This window comes from Artemia franciscana, chromosome 2, assembly GCF_032884065.1.
Source record: "Artemia franciscana chromosome 2, ASM3288406v1, whole genome shotgun sequence".
NCBI classification, from domain to species: domain Eukaryota; kingdom Metazoa; phylum Arthropoda; class Branchiopoda; order Anostraca; family Artemiidae; genus Artemia; species Artemia franciscana.
Genome location: NC_088864.1, coordinates 48,021,728 through 48,041,900, shown reverse-complemented (window position 1 = coordinate 48,041,900; position 20,173 = coordinate 48,021,728). Strand labels below are relative to the sequence as shown.

The 20,173-nt window shown below is 35.3% G+C and overlaps 1 protein-coding gene across 2 annotated transcripts in view; it reads left to right on the top strand.

Annotated features, from left to right (window-relative positions):
* The window catches only part of LOC136042939 (uncharacterized), a 65,243-nt gene extending 48,720 nt beyond the window's left edge, over window positions 1-16,523 (top strand). For both annotated transcript variants that reach the window (XM_065727855.1, XM_065727859.1), the window contains exons 8-9: window positions 1,452-1,554; window positions 16,344-16,523. In XM_065727855.1, the coding sequence (XP_065583927.1) occupies window positions 1,452-1,554; window positions 16,344-16,508 (268 nt within the window). In that variant the 3' untranslated portion in view covers window positions 16,509-16,523. The remainder of the gene's footprint in view (window positions 1-1,451; window positions 1,555-16,343) is intronic.
* The last annotated feature ends 3,650 nt before the right edge of the window (window positions 16,524-20,173 follow it).

Genomic DNA, 20,173 nt, shown 5'->3' with positions numbered 1-20,173 from the left:
AACTAATTTAGTTTAAAACATGCATGATCTGAGGGGTCGCTCTCTCTCAGACATAATATACACCAGATGGTGCGTGCCCAATGTAATGGAACTGTGCCGAGTTTTGGAGAGTGTGCCAAGCGTAGCAGAACTGCATAATACACGGTGCTCCAAAATGTACACCAGAGGACAGAAAGTCAGCAACCTCTCAGAATGACTTAGTTGAAGTTTTATTTAACGACTTCACTTATGTTCGGCCTAAAAGCAATCTGAAAGTTGGTGTTGTGATTTCATTCAATTTGAAAATGATAATTTCGGATTCGGCTTTGACAAAAATATTATTGAATGTTCAGGTGGACACAAATGTAAAGCTGAAGTTTGGTTAGACCAACTTTGACAAATTTGACAAACTTTGACAAACTTTGGCTAGACAAGTTTGACAAGTTTGCCTCGAATCGCAAATCAAAGAGTTCGTATATCCCCATGGGTTCTAAACGCAGTTTGTGTCTTATGTCACTTCTAATCTGATAAGCAGCTTTGCACTTCAGGTCATCTCGCGAAAGCTGTACTTTTAAGTTTTGCATTAATGTAAATATAAATTAATTGCTAGAAAGGTGACTTATAAGATAAAATTCATTTTTGAGTCGCAACACTGGTCCAAAACAAAAATCAGTTTTAAGAACTCTCTCCCAATCGTCTTGATGAGTAAATCTTAGTTGGCTTGATCTTGACTAGAAAAAGGGACCTGACTCACAAATTGATAGACCTTTACCCAAGCCACCAAAACAAACACACTCCTTAATTTAAAAATAAAATAACAAGATTTTAAAATAGGGTTTTATCTGATTTTTACAGCAAACTTATACTATATATAAAAATATTTTGTTAAAAATTGAACTGGCAAGAAACTGGTTTGAAAAGCCTGTCTTGATGCTAATCTGTTTCCAAGTAACGTCTACTAATCCATTCATTTTTAACTCCATAGAAATATTGGAACGCTATTATTCGCTCTTGTAAATAAGAAAAGGAAACGTTTTAAGTCTTTACTCTGATCTGTCAATTATCAAAGCTACCGCTTGAAAGTTGAGCATTTCTCAATTCACTAAATTACGCATAAGATACGTTATTTGCCGCTATAGTTTAATTTTGATTTTATCTGTAAGTGTTACGATAGTATGGCTCTGGCATTAATCAGACCAAGAAAATCTAACATCTGATATCTAAGTTAGAGCAAAGTTGTTTTAATTCCAATTTTAGAAGCAAAATCATAATTGGGCGATAAGAAAAATCTTTGTACCCCAAGTGCTCCACGACACTGAAATTTGTGTGTGAAACAATGGTTGTAAAATTTTAAGTTTGATGTGTAGAAAACTGTTAACTAATGGAAGACAAGGAACACTTTTTTATATAGATTTCTTTATTTTTGCTGATTTATTTTGGGCAGACTAATATAACAAAGCGCTTTTTTCTAGAATGTTTATGCAAGGAACTATTGTAATTGCGTCAATTACAAGTAAAAAAGATGAAATACAATCTAGCATGGATAAAGGAGAAGACATGATTGAACGAATTGCGGTAAATATTTTACATTTCACATACCCTTCCTGCTCTTTATTCAAATTGCAAAAGGATTAGCCAAAACTTGCGCAAAATATTTCTTTTTAAAACAACAAATCTGCAATCTTGGCAAATTTGTTTTCGAAGTAAAATCATTTTTTCGGTACCCGGGTATTTGGTACTGTTGTGATCTAAAGGCGGGGCAGAAGTTCCCTAATTTCGGGACACAGTGAAATAATTAAAGTAACGAATATGAAAGTACCTCCATGTTTATAGGGTAATAGTGGGATTTTTGCTCGCTAAAACCGTTATGGTAGGAAAACAAAAGTAAATAGTACACATAGGAGAAAATTGGGAACTAATCTCCGTTCGTGTGTAATCTCTACGTACTCCTCCCCAAGCAGCAAAAATATGAAGTCATAAAAATTAAACATCTTTGGTATAAAATATTGAAGGCTACTCAATTCTGTTAGGCTGTTAAAATTTCTATTATATCTGGATTCGCAAGTAACACTACAAATTTTTCGTTTTTTCAATGATTCCAAAAAACTCGCTGGACCCATTGCACATTTGAAACGAGAATATTGTCCTTTGAACTGTTAACTGTTTTTATCCTACTAGCAGGCTAGTAGGCTATCCAGTCAAACCAAAAAAAATGCAAAACTTTTCAGTCAGCGAAATTACAAAACATTTAAAATCGTATGGAAGCTTGTTTGTAAAATTCTACGTTAAAAGTTCGATCATGAAAGCATAAGGTCTAAAGCTCATTACGAATTAAATTGACCAATATCTTCGAAGAGAAAGGGATCTAATGTTTTGATCTAAGTTATTGGATCTAATTTTAATTAATCTAAATGTTTGGATCTAAGTTATTGATTTGCCCTACTCCATATCCAACATGGACTATCGGCTGATTTAGAGATTGTTCTTGAATAATATAACGATTTGGAAAAATCAAGATTCAGCGATTTTCCTCACAGTTCCTTATGTATCGCATTTGTCCTCAATTTGAAGGATTTTTTAATTGGCTATCAAGATATTTACTCGCTTGTATTTCAACTTTTATCTGACGAAAATTGTTGTTTTTTGACATAAAATGACGCTTTGCTTTGGCGTGATCTCTTTCTTGCCTGGAAAGAGCACTAGAAGTCTTATTGTCTGTTCAAATGGGACCCTAAATGATTATCTGCAATCTCTGGCTTGGTACACCACAATAAGATAACGCACTCCGAATTGATAATTTTTAGGGAGACGGGGTGTGACCCAGGAAAATATGGGAAAATGTTTCTGATTACACTGGCTATAAATATACTTGTCCCTGTTTGTATTGCTCCCGATCCAAGAAAAAAAAACGACAAAATAAGCTGAGCTCCTTCGAAAACAGAAACCCTTGCTACGCCATTATCAGTAACAATTAATCAATATCTATGTTTTTTCCAGGTCTCTCCGTAGTCAAGACAGGAGTTGCAAACAATCAAAAATAAGTTAAAGGTATATTCCACTAAAATTCAATATCTATCAAAAATTCAGTGGAAATAAAAACGCTACCTGTTTTGATTGAAGAGCAAGATTACTTCCCATTCCATAGAGAGTTTACAGAGGGAGCCAAGGGGTGTAGGAGACAGCTGTCTGCGACAACCGTTTCAAACATATGTCAAAATAACGGTGACGAAAATCAAATGTTCCATTTTGTATTTGCCTTCCCCTGAGAAAGATATGTGGTGCTTGCTTATCAAACAGTTCGTGGTAACGAACTGTAATTAAGGAGCGACGCGGCTCAATAGTAACCGAAACTCATTAAGATTCAATAAGCTTGGTGTTAGCCTTAAAAAACTACGAGCCCGGTGAAATTCGCCTGATTTTTCAAGAAGGGGAAAACACCCCCTAAAAAATCTAGAAATTTTAATGGTAATCACACCATCAGATTCAAGCGAATTTTCATCCACTTTTCGGAGCGCCCATGCTTAAGAATCATATTTGACCACTGTCATCACTGTAGCTTTCAATATTCTAACCCTGGTTTGCAGACTTGTCTTCTTATTCTTTCAAACTTTTTTCAACTGTGAAAAACACCCTGAGCCGTGGCTATTTTACTTTTAACATCTTCACTACTCCCACCGTCTTAACTAATAATTAAATTTAAAAAACGAGTTTTTTCAACTGAAAGTAAGGAGCAATGTTAAAACTTAAAAAGAACAGAAATTATTACGTATATGAAGGGGGAAAGATCTCGCTCTTTACGCTAAAGTTTTTTAGTACTTTAAAAAAAAGCTTACTATTGTTCTGATTAAACGACCCTTGTGTTTCAGGAGTCGTTTTTAAGGAATTGGGACGAAATTCAAACTTTAGGGTTAAGAGCAAGGTGTTGAGAAGGGGGCAATCTGCTTCATAACCGTAATAATTTCTATTCGTTTTTAAGTTTTAATGTTGCTCCTTACTTTCAGCTGCAAAAACGTTTTTTTCATTTAATTTTTAATCGTTTTTAAGTATTGCCAGGCAATCTAGCCCCACCTCCACGGAGAAATCCCTCTTCCCACGGAAATATCCTCTAGACAAATCAATCCTGGTGAAAATTTATCCCGGACAATTACGCTTAACAACTCCATGCGTAAAATTGAAACGGAAAAGGGAAAGCAAGACATTTAAAAATAATTTTGTATAGGAATTCTGGCACATTCCCCCAGCGTAGAATTTCCCCTGGCGATTCCCCCCCCCCTGGAAACTTCCCTCCTAATAAGAACTTCACCCGTGGAAAAACTCCCAGTAAAAAATTCACCCACCCACCCGAAAATGTATACATACTTCACAATAACAAATACTATGTGTAAAAAAACAAATTTTAAGACAAAGACCTTTCCATTGAGGCTGTGGGGGTCATGTTATATCCAAAGGCAAAGCTATTGCGCCTTTCAACTATGATGAGCAAAATGGATATCTCGAAGTTTTGATCGGACAACTTTGGGAAAAAGGGAGGGGAGGGTTCCAGGTTGCCCTCCAATCTTTTTGGTCACTTAAAAAGGACATTAGAACTTTAAATTTTTGTTTGAATGAGCCCTCTTATGATATTCTAGGACCACCGGGTCGATGCGATCACCCCTGGGAAATATAATAAAAAATTATAAACACACATCCGTGATCTTTCTTTGGCAAAAAATACAAAATTCCACATTTTTGCAGGTAGGAGCTTTAAACAATTACAGTAGGGTTTTTTGATACGCTGAATCTGATGGTATGATTTTCATTAAGATTCTAATACTTTTAGTGGGTGTTTCCTCTTTTTTTTTAAATCAGGCAAATTTTCTCAGACTTGTAGCCTTTAATCGGTAAACTAAACTCAATAAAACTTTTTAATGAGTTTAAAATCTTTGTAATATGTTTAAATGTAAAATGTTTAAAAATATGGTTAAAATCAGCATAATATGCCTATTTTTTTGGTATATCTCTTGGTATCAAAATTCTGTTTTTAAGAATTTCGGTTAATATTGAGCCAGGTCACTCCTTACTTACGGTTCGTTACCATGAACTATTTGATACTACCAAGGTAGGTGAAGCTGTCTACCTCATCAATCATTTCGTTACCCAACATAACGTTTTCATATTCACTTATTCCTAGCCTTAGAGACTCAGTTTTTGCAAAAATAATATTCAAACCTATTCTAGCACCCTGAGCTCGCAAAACCTCTAAAAGTTAATTCATTTTGCTCATACTTTAATCTAGGAGTCTTAAATCCTCAACACAATCTAAGTCCAATAAAGTTTCTTCTCGCCATTTGATTCCGTGTTCTCCCATTACCTTTCCTCTACTCCTTAAGACTAAGTCTATCAAAATAATCCCTATAAATGGAGACTAGAACACAACCCTGCTTAACTCCTGATTTAATACGAAACCAGCTGCTAACCTCATTTCCTACTTTAACCGCAGCAGTGTTATTCTCTTACATAGCACTAATGAAATTAATGTATTTGTCTGGTATACCGTACAAGGATAAGACCTTCGCTAAATCTCTTTTTTCAACAGAATTGAACCCTTGCTCATAATCTATAAAACTGAGGACCAAATGTGTTTTATAACTCTGGCACTTCTCAATTATTAGCCTAAGAATGAGAATTTGGTTGACAGATCCTCTACCCTTTCTAAAACCGTACTGTTCTTCTCTACACTTTTTCTACAGCATCTCTCAGTCTAAAAAGTATCATATTACCAAGTAATTTGCTACCTACAGAGACTAGGCTAATGTCCTGATAATTACCGCACTCACTCTTATCACCTTTTTATACAGTGGTTTAATTAGGGTTTTCCTAAAAATCGCTAGGTACTTCCCCTTTTTCAAAAATCATATTCATAATCTTCAGTAACTTATTTTTGTCTCAGAGCCCCCATATTTAAGAAACTCATTTACCACAAGATCACCACCTCGGGTGGCGGTGCTAGGTCACTAATTTTTCCTCACAAAAATTGCAACTTGCAACTATATCTCGGTTTAGCACATTCTTAAACTGTTCTACCCATTTCTCTTTAACTCTTTCCTCATCATTAATTGTAGCCCCATCCCTATCTTTAACTGGGGAAAGTCTAGTTTAATTACTTCCTCTAAATTTATTAGCATTTTAGTACAATATTTACTATTAAGCCGTCTAGCAGCATCTTCCAAATCCTTGACAATTTTATCCATGGTCTCTAATTGACAACTTTTTTATTCATATTTTAATGTTTTCTCCACTTCCTTTCATTCCTCTTGCTTTCACATGATCTATCACTCAGATAATTCTTATAAAAGCCCCTTTTCCTCTCTATTAAACATAAATCTTTTTCACTAGTATTCCTAGCTGTGTGCCTAAGTCTCTTCCCTAAGACATGATCAGCAAATTCACAAATTGTTTTCCTAAAATTATTCCATCTATCTTCTACATTGTCAAATTTTAAACTCTCCAGTTTAGTGTTCAACTGTTCCTGGAAAGTTACTCTCAAATACTCATCGTGGAGTTTACCAACATCATAACTTCCCGGGAGGTAGTTACCCTTCCCAAAATTTCAGTTTTAAATTAGCCCTAATCACTACTAGATGGTGATCGTTACTTTTAACATCAGCACTCCTATATATCCTAGTATCTTGTACTGATCCTGTCAGTCTTCAGCTTACAGTAACATAATCAATAAGGTTTTTTGTCTTACCTCATCACGTGAATATCTTACTATCACGTGATGTCTTCCCATCACGTGATGTCTTCCCATCACGTGAATACAGCATTAATTTATGGGTCGTTTCATGACCAAACACTGTATTGGTTATTACTAGATTGTTATAGCTACAACATTGAAGCAGCCTGTAGCCATTACAATTTTCCTTTCCAACACCAAATTTACCTAGGCTATGATACCACCTATCCCTATTTCTACCGACGGGGGTGTTAAAATATCCTAATAAAAACACCAAACTTCTACCTGGGACCCTGTCTATTTGCTCCTGCAACTGTAAGTGAAATTCATCTGAGTCACTAGTTTCTCCGTCAGTCAGTTCTATAGGGGCATATATTACAATAAAGTGAGCATAAAGTGACCAATTAGTATTCTATTATTGATACTTTCCCAGCCTAAACAAGACTTAGCAGCTTTCGTATTCATCATGAGTCCTACTCCCTGTCTATTTACCTCATCCTTCCTGCCTGAGGAAATAAATTCTATATCACATAATTTTATGCTTCCTATCCCTGGGATATGAGTTTCTAAACTCCTAATAAGTCCAATTCGAATCGTCTGATTTCGTCAGTCAAAATATGGAAACGATAGTTATTTTTTAGCGTTGTAACATTCCAAGTTCCAATTTTCATATTCTTTAAATCTTTGAAATTGTTTGGCCTCAGGAAAAGCAATGGTCCCGAATACCAGTACAGGACGGGGGACCAACACATCTTCTCAAGTTTACACTGAAGTTTATTTGGCTATATTTTCGTCAGGGACCCCACTCTTTAAGTGGTAATAGAGTTGACCGCAAGGTCCCCAGTCTTGCAGGTATCCCGAAACGGACAAAGCAGTCCTTTGCAGAAGCCGCCGTCCATAGATCTGGATCTTACACCCTGCCACAGTTGTCTTACTATAGAAGATCCTTCCACGATGTTGTTCTGCGTCAACATACAATTTAACTCATTACTGGGAGAAGGTTTGTGGCCAAAGGATGTGTCCACACACCGATGGGCCTTGCTGAGTGTAAAATTAAGAGGTTTTCTTCCTCCTCTGTCTTTATTTATGGTCCACCCTTGGTCCGTGCTTCGTGTATAGGTACCCAACATATCTGTAAATTGCTCCTATCACCACCTGGGGTCACGCTGAGTGGTCTGGAGGGCCATATTGAGCAGTAAACTTGTAAATCTACTATGACAATTCTAACTAACTAACCTCCAACTAGGGCCTCGGTGTTGGAGTATTAGCAAAAGATTTCTGAAACAAAGTTGAAGTCAGAATAACAGAAGTAATGTAAGACCGTTTTGGAAACGCACAAGGCTTGGGTCAAACCAAATAATTTTAAATGCTACCAAAAAGTAGCAATAATAAACAAAATTGATATTGTCAACTAATTATAGTGAATACGATTATCTGTATCTGGTTATCTGTGGAATAAAGTATATCTATTTATATATACATATATATATTATATATATATATATATATATATATATATATATATATATATATATATATATATATATATATATATACATTTATATATATATATATATATATATATATGTATATATATATATATATATATATATATATATATATATATATATATATATATATATATATATATATATATATATATATATATATATATATATATATATATATATATATATATATATATATATATATATTGTACCGGACCCCAGTACTCGGCATGCGGCAGAACTCCCACCACGGTCACTGCTACTCGAGAAAAATTCTCCCGTGCGGAAGGCTCCTCTGTGAAAATGTCACACATAAAATAAAGATCATATTTTTAAATTAAAAGGTATTTAAAAAATAGATTATGATTATTAACTTACCCGTCATGGTGTTGTTGGATGACTAATATCGAGAAAATATCAATTTGTTATTGTGAAGTATACAGACAATTTTCGGGGGGGGGGGGGTGAATTTTCTGCTTAAGGGACTATCCATGAGGAGGGAATTTTTCGAGGGTGAGCTTTCCAAGGGAAATTTCATACTGGGTGAATTTGCCTGATTTCCTATAAGAAATTCTTTTTTATTGTTTAACTTTCTCTTCGCCGACTCAATTTTACATCTGGAAATGTCAAAGGGAATTTTCCAGGGGGGGGGGGGAATTTTACCATGTTAGAATTATCTAGAGTATCTTTCCGTGAAGGGTGGGGGGATTTTCACAGGGAGAAATCCATGGGGTACTTTTCCACAGGATAAATTTTCCAAAAAAAAATTTCTGCGGGAGAAACTTTTACTAGGGGGTGGGAAGGGTATTTCCGGGAGGAATGTTTCACAGAGGGGGATTTCGACCACAATGTTAAAAAAAAAACACTGAAAAAATGGAAAAATTTTCACTTTTATAACTGTAATAAATCAAAAAAAAAGTTTGAAAGTTTGTTATTGGGATATTGCTGAGATGTCTGATTGGCAACCAGCATGCACAAGATGCGTTGTGGTTTGATTTTAAAAGCAAAATTTAATTTCTAATCATAATGGACAAATTGCACAACTGTGGGGGTTGACCTATCCAATAACCCTAGAGATATAGTTACTCTCGATATAACAACCCCCCATTACATATTTTGACATACATATTGCCAAAAGGCAATATGTAGTGTGCACATATTGCCTTTTGGTCAATTGATTTTCCCCTTTAAGCATTCTCTGAGAATTCCAACTTAATAAAAAAATACATTCTTAAGATATGCTCTTTTGTCAATCTGAGTGCACATAGTGTCTTTTGTTATTTCGAATTTGCCATTAATATTTTCTCAAATTTTATCTTCATAAACTGAGCCTTAATGAACCTAGCATTACAGTAGTTGTGGTAAGTTGTTGCAATTGAAGTAGTAGTTGGAGTAGTTTACTAGCAGTAGTAGCATTAGTAAAAGTAGCAGCGGTAGTATTGTTAGTAGTGGTTTGCATAAATTACCTATTTATCAATTGATCTTCTCTTTTAAAGCATTCTGTGGAAGTTCCAACTTAATACCCAAATCGACAATCTTCATGCACATAGTGTGATTTCATTTAGTTCAAATTGCCCCTTACCATTCTGCCGAATTTTCAGCTTCATACGCCAAGCCTTAATTGTACTATTTTCATACTAGTAGTGGTAGTAGTAGGAGCAGTAGTAGCAGTAATAATGTATTATTATAAGTATTAATAGTAGTAGTAGCAGGTATATCTTGCCTTTATGTCAACTGAACATCCAACTCGTCATTCCCCTGAAGTTTCCTCTTGATACGGTAGACCGCTCCAAAATTATTGCTGATACGCCCGTATCAGCAATTTGTATGCGTAAGTATGTTTTGATTTACTCCAGCTTTCCCCTCAGTGTTTCTTCATATGTTTATTTCAATATATTCAACCAAAGTAGTATTCACTACAAAAGCAGTATTTTCAGTGACAGCAGTGGTAGTAGTAGTAGTTTTTGTGGCAGTAGCAGCAGTGGTAGTGTCCAAATATTGCCTTTATGGTCAATTGATCATCTCCCTTATTATTTCCTGGAAGTTCCAAATTGATATGCTCAGTCATTCCTGAGTTGCACCCTTTTGACGACCCATATTCACATAACATGTATTGATTTAGTTCAACACTCCCCTCAACATTTCCTGAAAGACTCATCTTTCAGGAAGACTCGTATTATTCACTTCGTATTATGGGAAAGTAGAAGCCAAGCATGCATACCTTTTCGCAATAACATATACTATATTTAAACAGTGAACAAATTACCTAACTTACAGTCCTTGTCCTGAGGCTTTGGGGAGAGGGGAGGGGGATTGACATCCGCAAACACGTTACTGAGCCTTCAATTGGATGTTTGTTTCGGAAAATGGTTTTGACACGGGGCGGGGGTCAGGCTACTCTCGAATCATTTTTGAATCTGAATAAATCTTTGAATTTTTGAATAAGGGCAACATAAGTTCCAATTTGACATTAAATGAGCTCCATCTGAAGTTTATACGACTACCCATTCAATGAAAACCTTATATGCCCCTGGGGCATAAATTGCAGCCCTTTTCCCAGGATTTTGGGGTGTTGTGTCAACCCTGGAGGCATATATATATTCTTAAGGCTATTTTGAAAAAAATGACTATCTCACAATTTCAATCATATGCGTTTAGTGAAGAGAGAGGTAGTTGGGGGAGGGGGGGCTAGTTGCCCCCATCGCCTTTTACTCTTAAAAGATAATTAGAACTTCCAATTTTCAACCAAATGAGCAACCTCAAAAGTTTACATAACCATCCCTTCAATAGAACCCTTCAATTCCCCCATGTTATAACTTGCAACCCTTGCCCCCAGGCTCTGGTGGTTTGTATCAATCCCAAATGCCTTTTTGGAATATTTCGAATAAAATATATGTATAGAAATTTCTATTGGATGCATTGGAAAACATGACATGAAGGGGTAGATGCCCTTTAATCACTTCGACTCTTAAAAAGAGCACTAGAACTTCTGATTACCAATCCAATGAGCTCTCTGGAAAACAAACACTACCACCCTTTGCATAAAAAGCTTATATGCCCTCAGGGCACAACTTACAATCCTTGTCCCATGGCTCTGGGGGTTGAGTCAACCCTGGAAGCATTGTGACATGTTCTTAGGACTATTTTAAACAAAATGGCTATGCAACTATTTCAGTCAGATGCGTTTGGTGGAAATTGGGGCAAGTGGAGGGGGGGGGTAGTTTCTCTCCGTCACTTTTGACTCTTAAAAGGGAACTAGAATTTCTAATTTTCACCCAAATGAGCCTACTTTAAAGTTTGTACGACCATCCCTTTCAAAAAAACCTTGAACGTCCCAGGGTATAACATAAAACCCTTGCTCCCGGGCTCAAGGGATTTGTTTTGAGCCCAAGGGTCTTGTTATATGATCTTTGGACTTTTATGAATAAAAATGGCTATCTCATAATTTCGATTAGATGCATTTCGGGAAAATACGACGTATGAGAAGGGGGGATATAACTTCCCTTTGATCACTTTGACTCTTAAAAAGGGAACTAGAACTTCTGATTACCAATCCAATAAGTTCCCTTCGAAGTTTATAGGACCATCCTTTCTATAAAAACCTTACATGCCCCCAGGATAAAACTTACAACCCTTGCCCTGAGGGCCGTGGGAGTCGTAATCTGCAAGGAAATAATTACTAGACCTCTCAACTATGCTGAACAAAATGGCTATCCAAAAAATCTGGATCGGATGTATTTGGGAAAATGATTAGCGTGGACGGGACTGGCTGCCCTCCAATCACTTTCGACAATTAAAATGGGCACTAGAACCTGCAATTTGCGATCGGATGAGCCCCTTTTGAAGTTTCTACGGCAGCTCCTTCTTTACGACCTTCTTTACGCCCTGGTCTAAAAAAAATAATACATAGTGCCGCCATTGTCCTTTACTTAGGCAGTGCTACTGTGCTTCTTATGATCCTGTCGAACAAAATGTCACAAGTTGTCATAAGAATGCTATATCAAACAAAAAACTTTAGCTTTAGTGCCCTTTTCGAGTAGAAAAGACATAGGGCCTCAAAAAATTTTCAATTTCTGATAAGTTCCTAACCTTGAATAAGTATTAGGCAAATAAGGAACCATTTCGAACCATGCATGAACTACAGCTAATGTCATCTTTTGAGAAACGGCCAGAACTTATTCAGGGTTCTTTAATGTAATCAGAATATCTTATTTAAGAGCTTTGATCTCTGTTGACAAGAGCTACTCTTTACAGGGTTTTCCTTCATACTGTTTAATACTGACCCATCTTATGTATGAACGGGAGTGTCATCTAACCCTCCTGCTTACATTACGGTCTGATTTTCTTATAACTGTGCTTCAAGAACTATATTCATTATTTAAAAAATAACTAACGTAACGCTCAAGATTACTCTTAAGGCAACCTAAAAGACTGTTAACTAAGCGGTTTGATATAACCCAGTGGTTCTCAACCGGGGTCCACATGGACCCCTAGGGGTCCATGTAACATTTCCGGGGGTCCACAGGCAAAACACAACAAATTGGGGGTCCACAATGATATTTTGGGGGTCCATGAAGAAAACCAACTCAGAACACTCTTCATTTTTGAAAATTTAATTTCTACTGTAATTTACTGTTCACTTTATATTGTGTTCACTGCCTGATACATCGTCAACATTTAGTTGCAAAGAAAATGAGTACAAGTCTGCATGATGCCCTTACTGTTGTAATAAAAGTAGTTAACCATATTAAATCAAATTCTCTCGGAGACCACCTTTTTCGTGAATTCTGTAAGCAAAATTGAGAAAAGTTTGGACGGCTTGTATCAAACAGTTCGTGGTAACGAACTGTAGTAAGGAGCGACCCGGCTCAGTAGTAAACAAAATGAATTTTGATACCAATAGCTACATCAAAAGAATTGATTTTAAATATATAAGTTTCATCAAATTTAGTCCTACCCATCAAAAGTTACGAGCCTGGGAAAATTTGCGTTATTTTAGAAAATAGGCAGACACACCCCCTAAAAGTCATAGAATCTTCACCCATCAAATCACACCATCAGATTCAGCGCATCAGAGAACCCTACTGTTGAAGTTTCAAGCTTCTATCTACAAAAATGTGGAATTTTGTATTTTTTTGCCAGAAGGCAGATCACGGATGCGTGTTTATTTGTTTGTTTGTTTTTTGTTTTTTTTTTCCCCAGGGGTAATCGTATCGACCCAGTTGTCCTAGAATGTTGCGATAGGGCTCATTCTAACGGAAATAAAAAGTTCTAGTGCCCTTTTTAAGTGACCAAAAAATTAGAGGGCACCTAGGCCCCCTCCCAAGCTGATTATTTTCCCAAAGTCAACGGATCAAAATTCTGAGATAGCCATTTTATTCAGCGTAGTCGAAAAACCTTATAACTATGTCTTTGGGGACGACTTACTCCCCCACAGTCTCCGTGGGAGGGCTACAAGTTACAAACTTTGACCAGGGCTTACATATAATAATGGTTATTGGAAAGTGTACCGGCGTTTTCAGGAGGATTTTTTGGTTGGGTTAGGGGTTGAGAAGAGGGGGATATGCTGGGGGAACTTTCCATCTAGGAATTTGTCATGGGGGAAGAAACTTTCCACGAAGGGAGCGCAGGATTTACTAGCATTACTTCAAAAAAAAGAACAATGAAAAAATAAATGTGAATTTTTTTTTTCTGCTGGAAGTAAGGAGCAGCATTAAAACTTAAAACGAACAGAAATTATTACCCATATGAGGGGCTCACCTCCTCCTAATACCTCGCTGTTTACGCTAAAGTATTTTTTTTTGTAGTTTCAACTATTTATTCTATGGCTTTTGTGATTCAGGGGTCATTCTTAATGAATTGGGACAAAATTTAAGCTTTAGTGTAAAGAGCGAGGTACTGACGAGGGGGAAAACCCCCTCATATATGTAATGAAAACATGAGAATACAAAAGTTCTTTACGTAAGCTAATTTATAAGTTACGTATATCTTTTACTAATAAAAAGATCCGTAAAAAATGTAAAAGTTCTAGTTGCCTTTTTAATTAACCAAAAAATCGGAGGGCAACTAGACTTCCTCCCCCGTTCTTTTTTTCTCAAAATCATTCGATCAAAATTATGAGAAAACCATTTAGCCAAAAAAAAAAAATATGCAAATTTCGTTTTAATTTTTCCTCTGCGGAGAGCCAAAACCAAAATATACATTGATTCAAAAACGTTCAGAAATTAAATAAAAAAAAGTTTTTTTAACTGAAAGTAAGGAGCGACATTAAAACTTAAAACGAACAGAAATTACTTCGTATATGAAAGGGGCCTCTTCCTCGTCAGCACCCCGCTCTTTACGCTAAAGTTTTTTACTGTTTCAAAAAGAAGAGTTGAGAGAAAGAGTCAAACTTTAGCGCAAAGAGCGGGGCGTTGATGAGGAAGCAGCCCCTTTCATATACGAAGTAATTTCTGTTCGGTTTAAGTTTTAATGTCGCTCCTTACTTTCAGTTAAAAAAAACTTGTTTTTTTAAATATTTAATTACATACAGAGGTGAGATGGCTATCAATGGGGAATTGTCTTAAGCGTTTCATTGCAGTTTGGGATTCTATTGTTTCCTTTTTTGCTGACACACAACTTGGAGCAAAACTGCTTTCAAATAAATGTGATGTGTTTTACTTATCAGATATATTTGAAAAAATTAATTCACTTAATAAACAGCTCCAAGAAAACAATTCTGATCTGATATCTAGTAAAAGTGCTATTGCTGCTTTTCTAAGGAAACTACAGCTGTATAAGAATAATATCAGGCGTCGTGCATTTGAACAGTTTCCTTGTTTGGCCTGTATTAACAGTGATTTGCAAGATGAAGATCTTTCATTATATGGTGAATATTTGGAAAATATACATGAAGATATGCAAACTCGGGTTGGCGACCTACCCGGGATGGATATACCAATTTGGGTTTCAATTTCTTTCGAAGTTAATGTTGCCGAAAAAGACATATCTTTGCAAGAGCTCCTCAACAAAATACAAAGTGATGAAATAATGCATGCAAAATTCAAAGATCACAAAGTACAATATATGGAAAACAAATGATGTTGCTACGAAGTACCCTTTGCTCTGGCATAAACTACGTTATTACTTTTCCTACATCTTATCTTGTGGAAGCGGGATTTAGTCGTCTTTCTTAAATGTTGTCAAAAGATCGCAATAGACTTGACATTATGAAAAGGGGTGATCTTCGACTATCATTAACATCAATAGAACTAAATATAAATAAACTCGCCGAGAAGAATCAACCACAGGAATCTCGTTGAATAAACATGCCTTTTCCTTTTTTTTAATCACACACTTTTTTATCCAGTTTACATAATGTTGGTGTGAATTAAACTGCCTGAGGAGCTCTACTCTCCGTGAGCTTGTGTTGCTTGCCCATGGAAGAAACATTGTAATATTGTAGTTATTGTCACAATAATAGTAATAATAAAAATATTAATAATACTTATTATTTTTATTATTATTATTATTATTATTATTATTATTATAGTAGAATATTTTATTTGTATTAAATTAGTTTTCATTTAAAAATAAAGCTTAATCGTACACTATTTCTTTGATAATTAAAACCCTAAAATTTATATTAGTGAAGAATAGAAAACTGTTCTTATGTCCAATAGCTATGAAGGGGTCCACCAAGATAAAAAGAAGGGAAAAGGGGTCCATGGGTGAAAAAAGAATGAGAACCACTGATATAACCAAAGAAATTAAACAACTAGACTGCAAGTATCGGTAAAATTGCATCTTGAAACCTGAGATGATATGGTCCCCAATGGGTAAAATCCAAATGATTTGCTATAGTGAGATTCTGTCGTAACTTTTTACACACAAATAAAAGACGCAAGGAAATTACTTAACTAGAATTATCTTGTTTCTAAACTATTCTAGGGTTTTTAAGAGCAATACATATGGAACCGAACGATTTTGACTTCTGCCAGCTCATATAAGGTGCTTGTTGAAATTTTCATAGACTATCATTTTCTCTTAAATTACGATTTTAAAAGTGAATTCTTCATATATCCACGTATTATCACTTTCTATCACCTTGAGATCTAAGTTCTTCTTTCATTAAATTTATGTGATGAATATTTTTTTTTCAGACTATGCTTGCCACAATGCCAGAAGGCCCTGAACGAGATGAAATGACAAAGAAAATCCAGGAGCATGCAAAAGAAGAAAACTTTATGGCCAATCCTAATTTACTCTTGAGTAACAAGCTTTTTCTGAAACGTTTTATAGAACTAGCAAATGAAGTTTTGACTTAAAGTTGCTTTTGTGTTTCTGAGTTTTTCCTTTTATTTAAATTCAAGTTTAAGAAGAGCATTGAAAGCTCAGTGTTGACCCTTCTTTTAGGGTGATTCATTTTAGAAAGCTAGAAATATAACTTAATAAGTTTGCGAACATTGCCTGTACCTGAGTCTAAGTGATTTGAAAGGTATTTATGCCAAATTTCTAAAAAAAAATGGTGACATTTAGAAGTTTACTGCTCTGACCAGTTTTGTAAAAATCTAGGCAAGAATAGGCAGATATTTAATTGAAATCTAGCTAAAAAAAAATATATATATTTTTTCCATAAACTATTTATGGTATCATTGGCTACCCTAAAATACATCTACATAGTTTTTTATAAAATCGCTGCATTTTTTTTATCACATCATGGTTCCCAAACAACTCAAAAACGTTTCTCTTTTTTAAGTGAAAGAATTGCATGAGTTTTTTTTTCTTCAGAAGCTGGGCTTATACCAATGTTTTATTTTCTTTTTATTTGGAGTTTTGTTTTAAAATTTTTTCCACTATTTATGAGCTTGAGTAGCACATTCGTACGAAACGATTTTTTTTGGCAGATACCAAAGACACCACTTTGCAAAAGTTAAATATTTTCTCATACCTCAGCTCCGGCACAGGTGCTAAGAAACTGTAACATATCCAAATCACCTATTGAGAGTCTTTTGATTATAACTGCCTTCTACCAAAAGTGAACATATATGACACTTACAAAATGTGTGATCCGTTTCGTTTCTTTCAATCCTCGTGGATAAAGGGACAGTTTTTAGATGAAAGATCTAAGACCGAACTGGTCAGCCATGACGAAAACTAAGAGAAAAAGAAATCTCAAGAAGAAGAAAACAAACAGGACTACTGCCAATAGAAGAAAAAGACAAACTAAAACCACGTAGATATTTTGTCCTTAGAAAACAAGGCGTGTTCAGTGTTTAAAACAAAGAAAAATCCGAACTATCATAAAATTGAATAGAATCTAAAGCCATAGAATCTAAAACCGAAATAAATCAAAAAATTTGAAATCTTCATGGTTTTAGACTTTATTTGGCTTTAGGTTATTTTGAATTTTTCTTTGTTTTTAGCGTTGAAGACCCCTTGTTTTCTGCAGGCGAAACATCCACGTCTTTTTAGTTTGTCTTTTTCTTCTACTGGCCGTAGTCAAGTTTGTTTTCTTCATCTTGAGATTTCTTTTTCTCTTTGTTTTTTTTTTAGATAAATGGACAATTTGAGCCAATTTGTTCCCTTTGATATCCACTTTAGTTGACTCAGAGCCCCCAGGATTTTCAAACTGAACTTCTACTGGGACTGATCTTCAAGAAGGCACAGGATTTAATTTGAAACAACTCTACGTAGTCTTCCTCTTGGATGACTAAATATTTTGATTTGGTAAAAAATTTCTCTTTTTGCTCTTCTTGAGAGCCAAGAAGATGACTTTCTCCATCGATCATTAAGACTATTTGATTCTCAGGACTATTTGATGGTGTGCCGCAACACCTGGCAGATATTACAGTTATCTAGTCTTTGGAAGTCTAGCTAAGAAAATACATTTTTTTTTCCATTAAATTGTTTATCACAACATTACCTCTTTTTGTGGTATCATTAGCCCCCTTAAAAGCATCCACATAGTTACTTATAGAATCGCGGCATTTTTCTGTCACTTCATGGTTCCCGAACAACTAAAAAATACCTTCGGAGTGATGGGGAGCGAAACTTATCAGAGGAAAATTAAAATAACTCTGTGCAGTCTTTCTCTTTGATGACTGAACATTTTGATTTGACAATTTTTTTTCTGTATTGATTCTTGCGGTAAGCGAATTAAAATCAAATTGAAGCCAACATAGTTGTGAACTTCTAAAACATTTGGATTCTCAAGACTATTTGATGTTATGCCACAACACCTGTCAAGCTATCTTTTCAACATCTGACTGATGCTTGTAATGACGGAAAGCCAACAAAAAAGGTTTTTTCTATATTATTTTTCAAATCTGGTACGTACACCTTAGGTCATTCGTATAATAAATCCTGGAGTATCAGATGTTGGAATTTTTATTTTCTTTGCATTTTTGCTTCTATTGGTCTTACAGACTCGGTAAACATTAGCTGGATGTAAAGAACGTTTTGGAACATCTTGGTCAAGACTCTTTCCAGTTGCCACGATTAAGTGCTTGCTGTTAAAAGTAGACTGGTCAAGGGGTTTTAGTCTAAGAGTTTATTTTTTATTTTTTTTGCTAAAGGTGAATCTTGGCATCTTTTTGACAAAGTACTGATGATTCTTGTGATGAAGCTTTTACTAGGATTATGCAATCGATTCTGACTTTATGACATGAAAAGACTTTTTTTCTATTGTTTTCTGTATATTTAAATGTTGTTCTTACTTTGGCAATATTCTTTTATTTACCTTTTTTGAAAAGGAAGTTTCTTTAGCAAACATTTTCGTCAAGATTCTCTTAAGAGAAACTATGTTTTAATTATTCTCTTCATTTTTATCTCTTGAGTTCCACCTGATTATCCACTAATGGTATACCGGAATTTTTTTTTTAGCAATGGATGATAGACTATCTATCAACAAGTGAAATTACATCTTTTTTTATGTATTTCTAAAAAAAAAAGGGTTATGCCAGCTTTACGTCTTACTGAGACTATTTATCTTGGCTTTTTCTGCAATTAGCCAAGATTCTCAAGTTTTTCCTCACAATTCACCACGTTGATTTCAATTCAAATTCATTTGCGAATCTAAGGGACTTATTGGTCATGTGTCAATACTAAAACTCTGTAGCCCACATGAGACTTTATGCGGGTGGGCCTATTAAGCTTGTGTCGCTTTTTCGCCTGTGAGTCCTGGCGAATTCAGTCCCCCGTTTTGCATACAAGTCCAGCGGACATTGTCCGTCGTGAGTCAATTCCAAATATCAGTCATCCCCATTGCAATTCCAGTGGGCTTTTCTATTATCTAAAGCTCATATAATATGAACAATCTCAGTTGCCCAATTGCCTGCAAAGTCATGTGGACATAACAGTCATAAATCTTTGAACCCTTTTATTTGGGGCCTCCACTTGTTTTCAAATGGCTCATAGAACTCATAGACTATGTGAATTACCCTAACTGTATACCTCTCTACCTTAGTTCTGCCCAAAGATGAATTATAGACTGTCTATCGACAAGTGAAATGACATTATTTTTATGCAATTCTGAAAAAGGGTTACGCCAGTTTTGTCTTTCACTGAAACTTTCTGTCTTGGGTCTTTATCCAATTATTTAAGGCTCTTCAGCCTTTTAACGGGGATCAAAACTGAAAAGCAGAATCTAATAGTCAGTGTTGTATTAATGCTCTTCAGGCCAAGTGTAAACTAAAAAGAAAAGAGCAGACCACCTAGTCCATGATTCGCTCAAAAAAAAATTTGAAACTGGTCGAATCTAGCACAATAGATTCTGAATGATGAAGTCAATTTAGTATTCTGAAACTGTTATGCCATCTTCTTATTGTGCAAATATTTCTTATTAAATTAAAGGCGCATATTTGAAACTGAAAATAATTTTTTCTCTGAACTAAAAAACCCTAACTTTAAACAAATCATTACCCTAAGCTGGTTCTGAAATATTGCTAGTGCACTCTCTTGACAACACACATAATGTGTTTTGATTATGTCC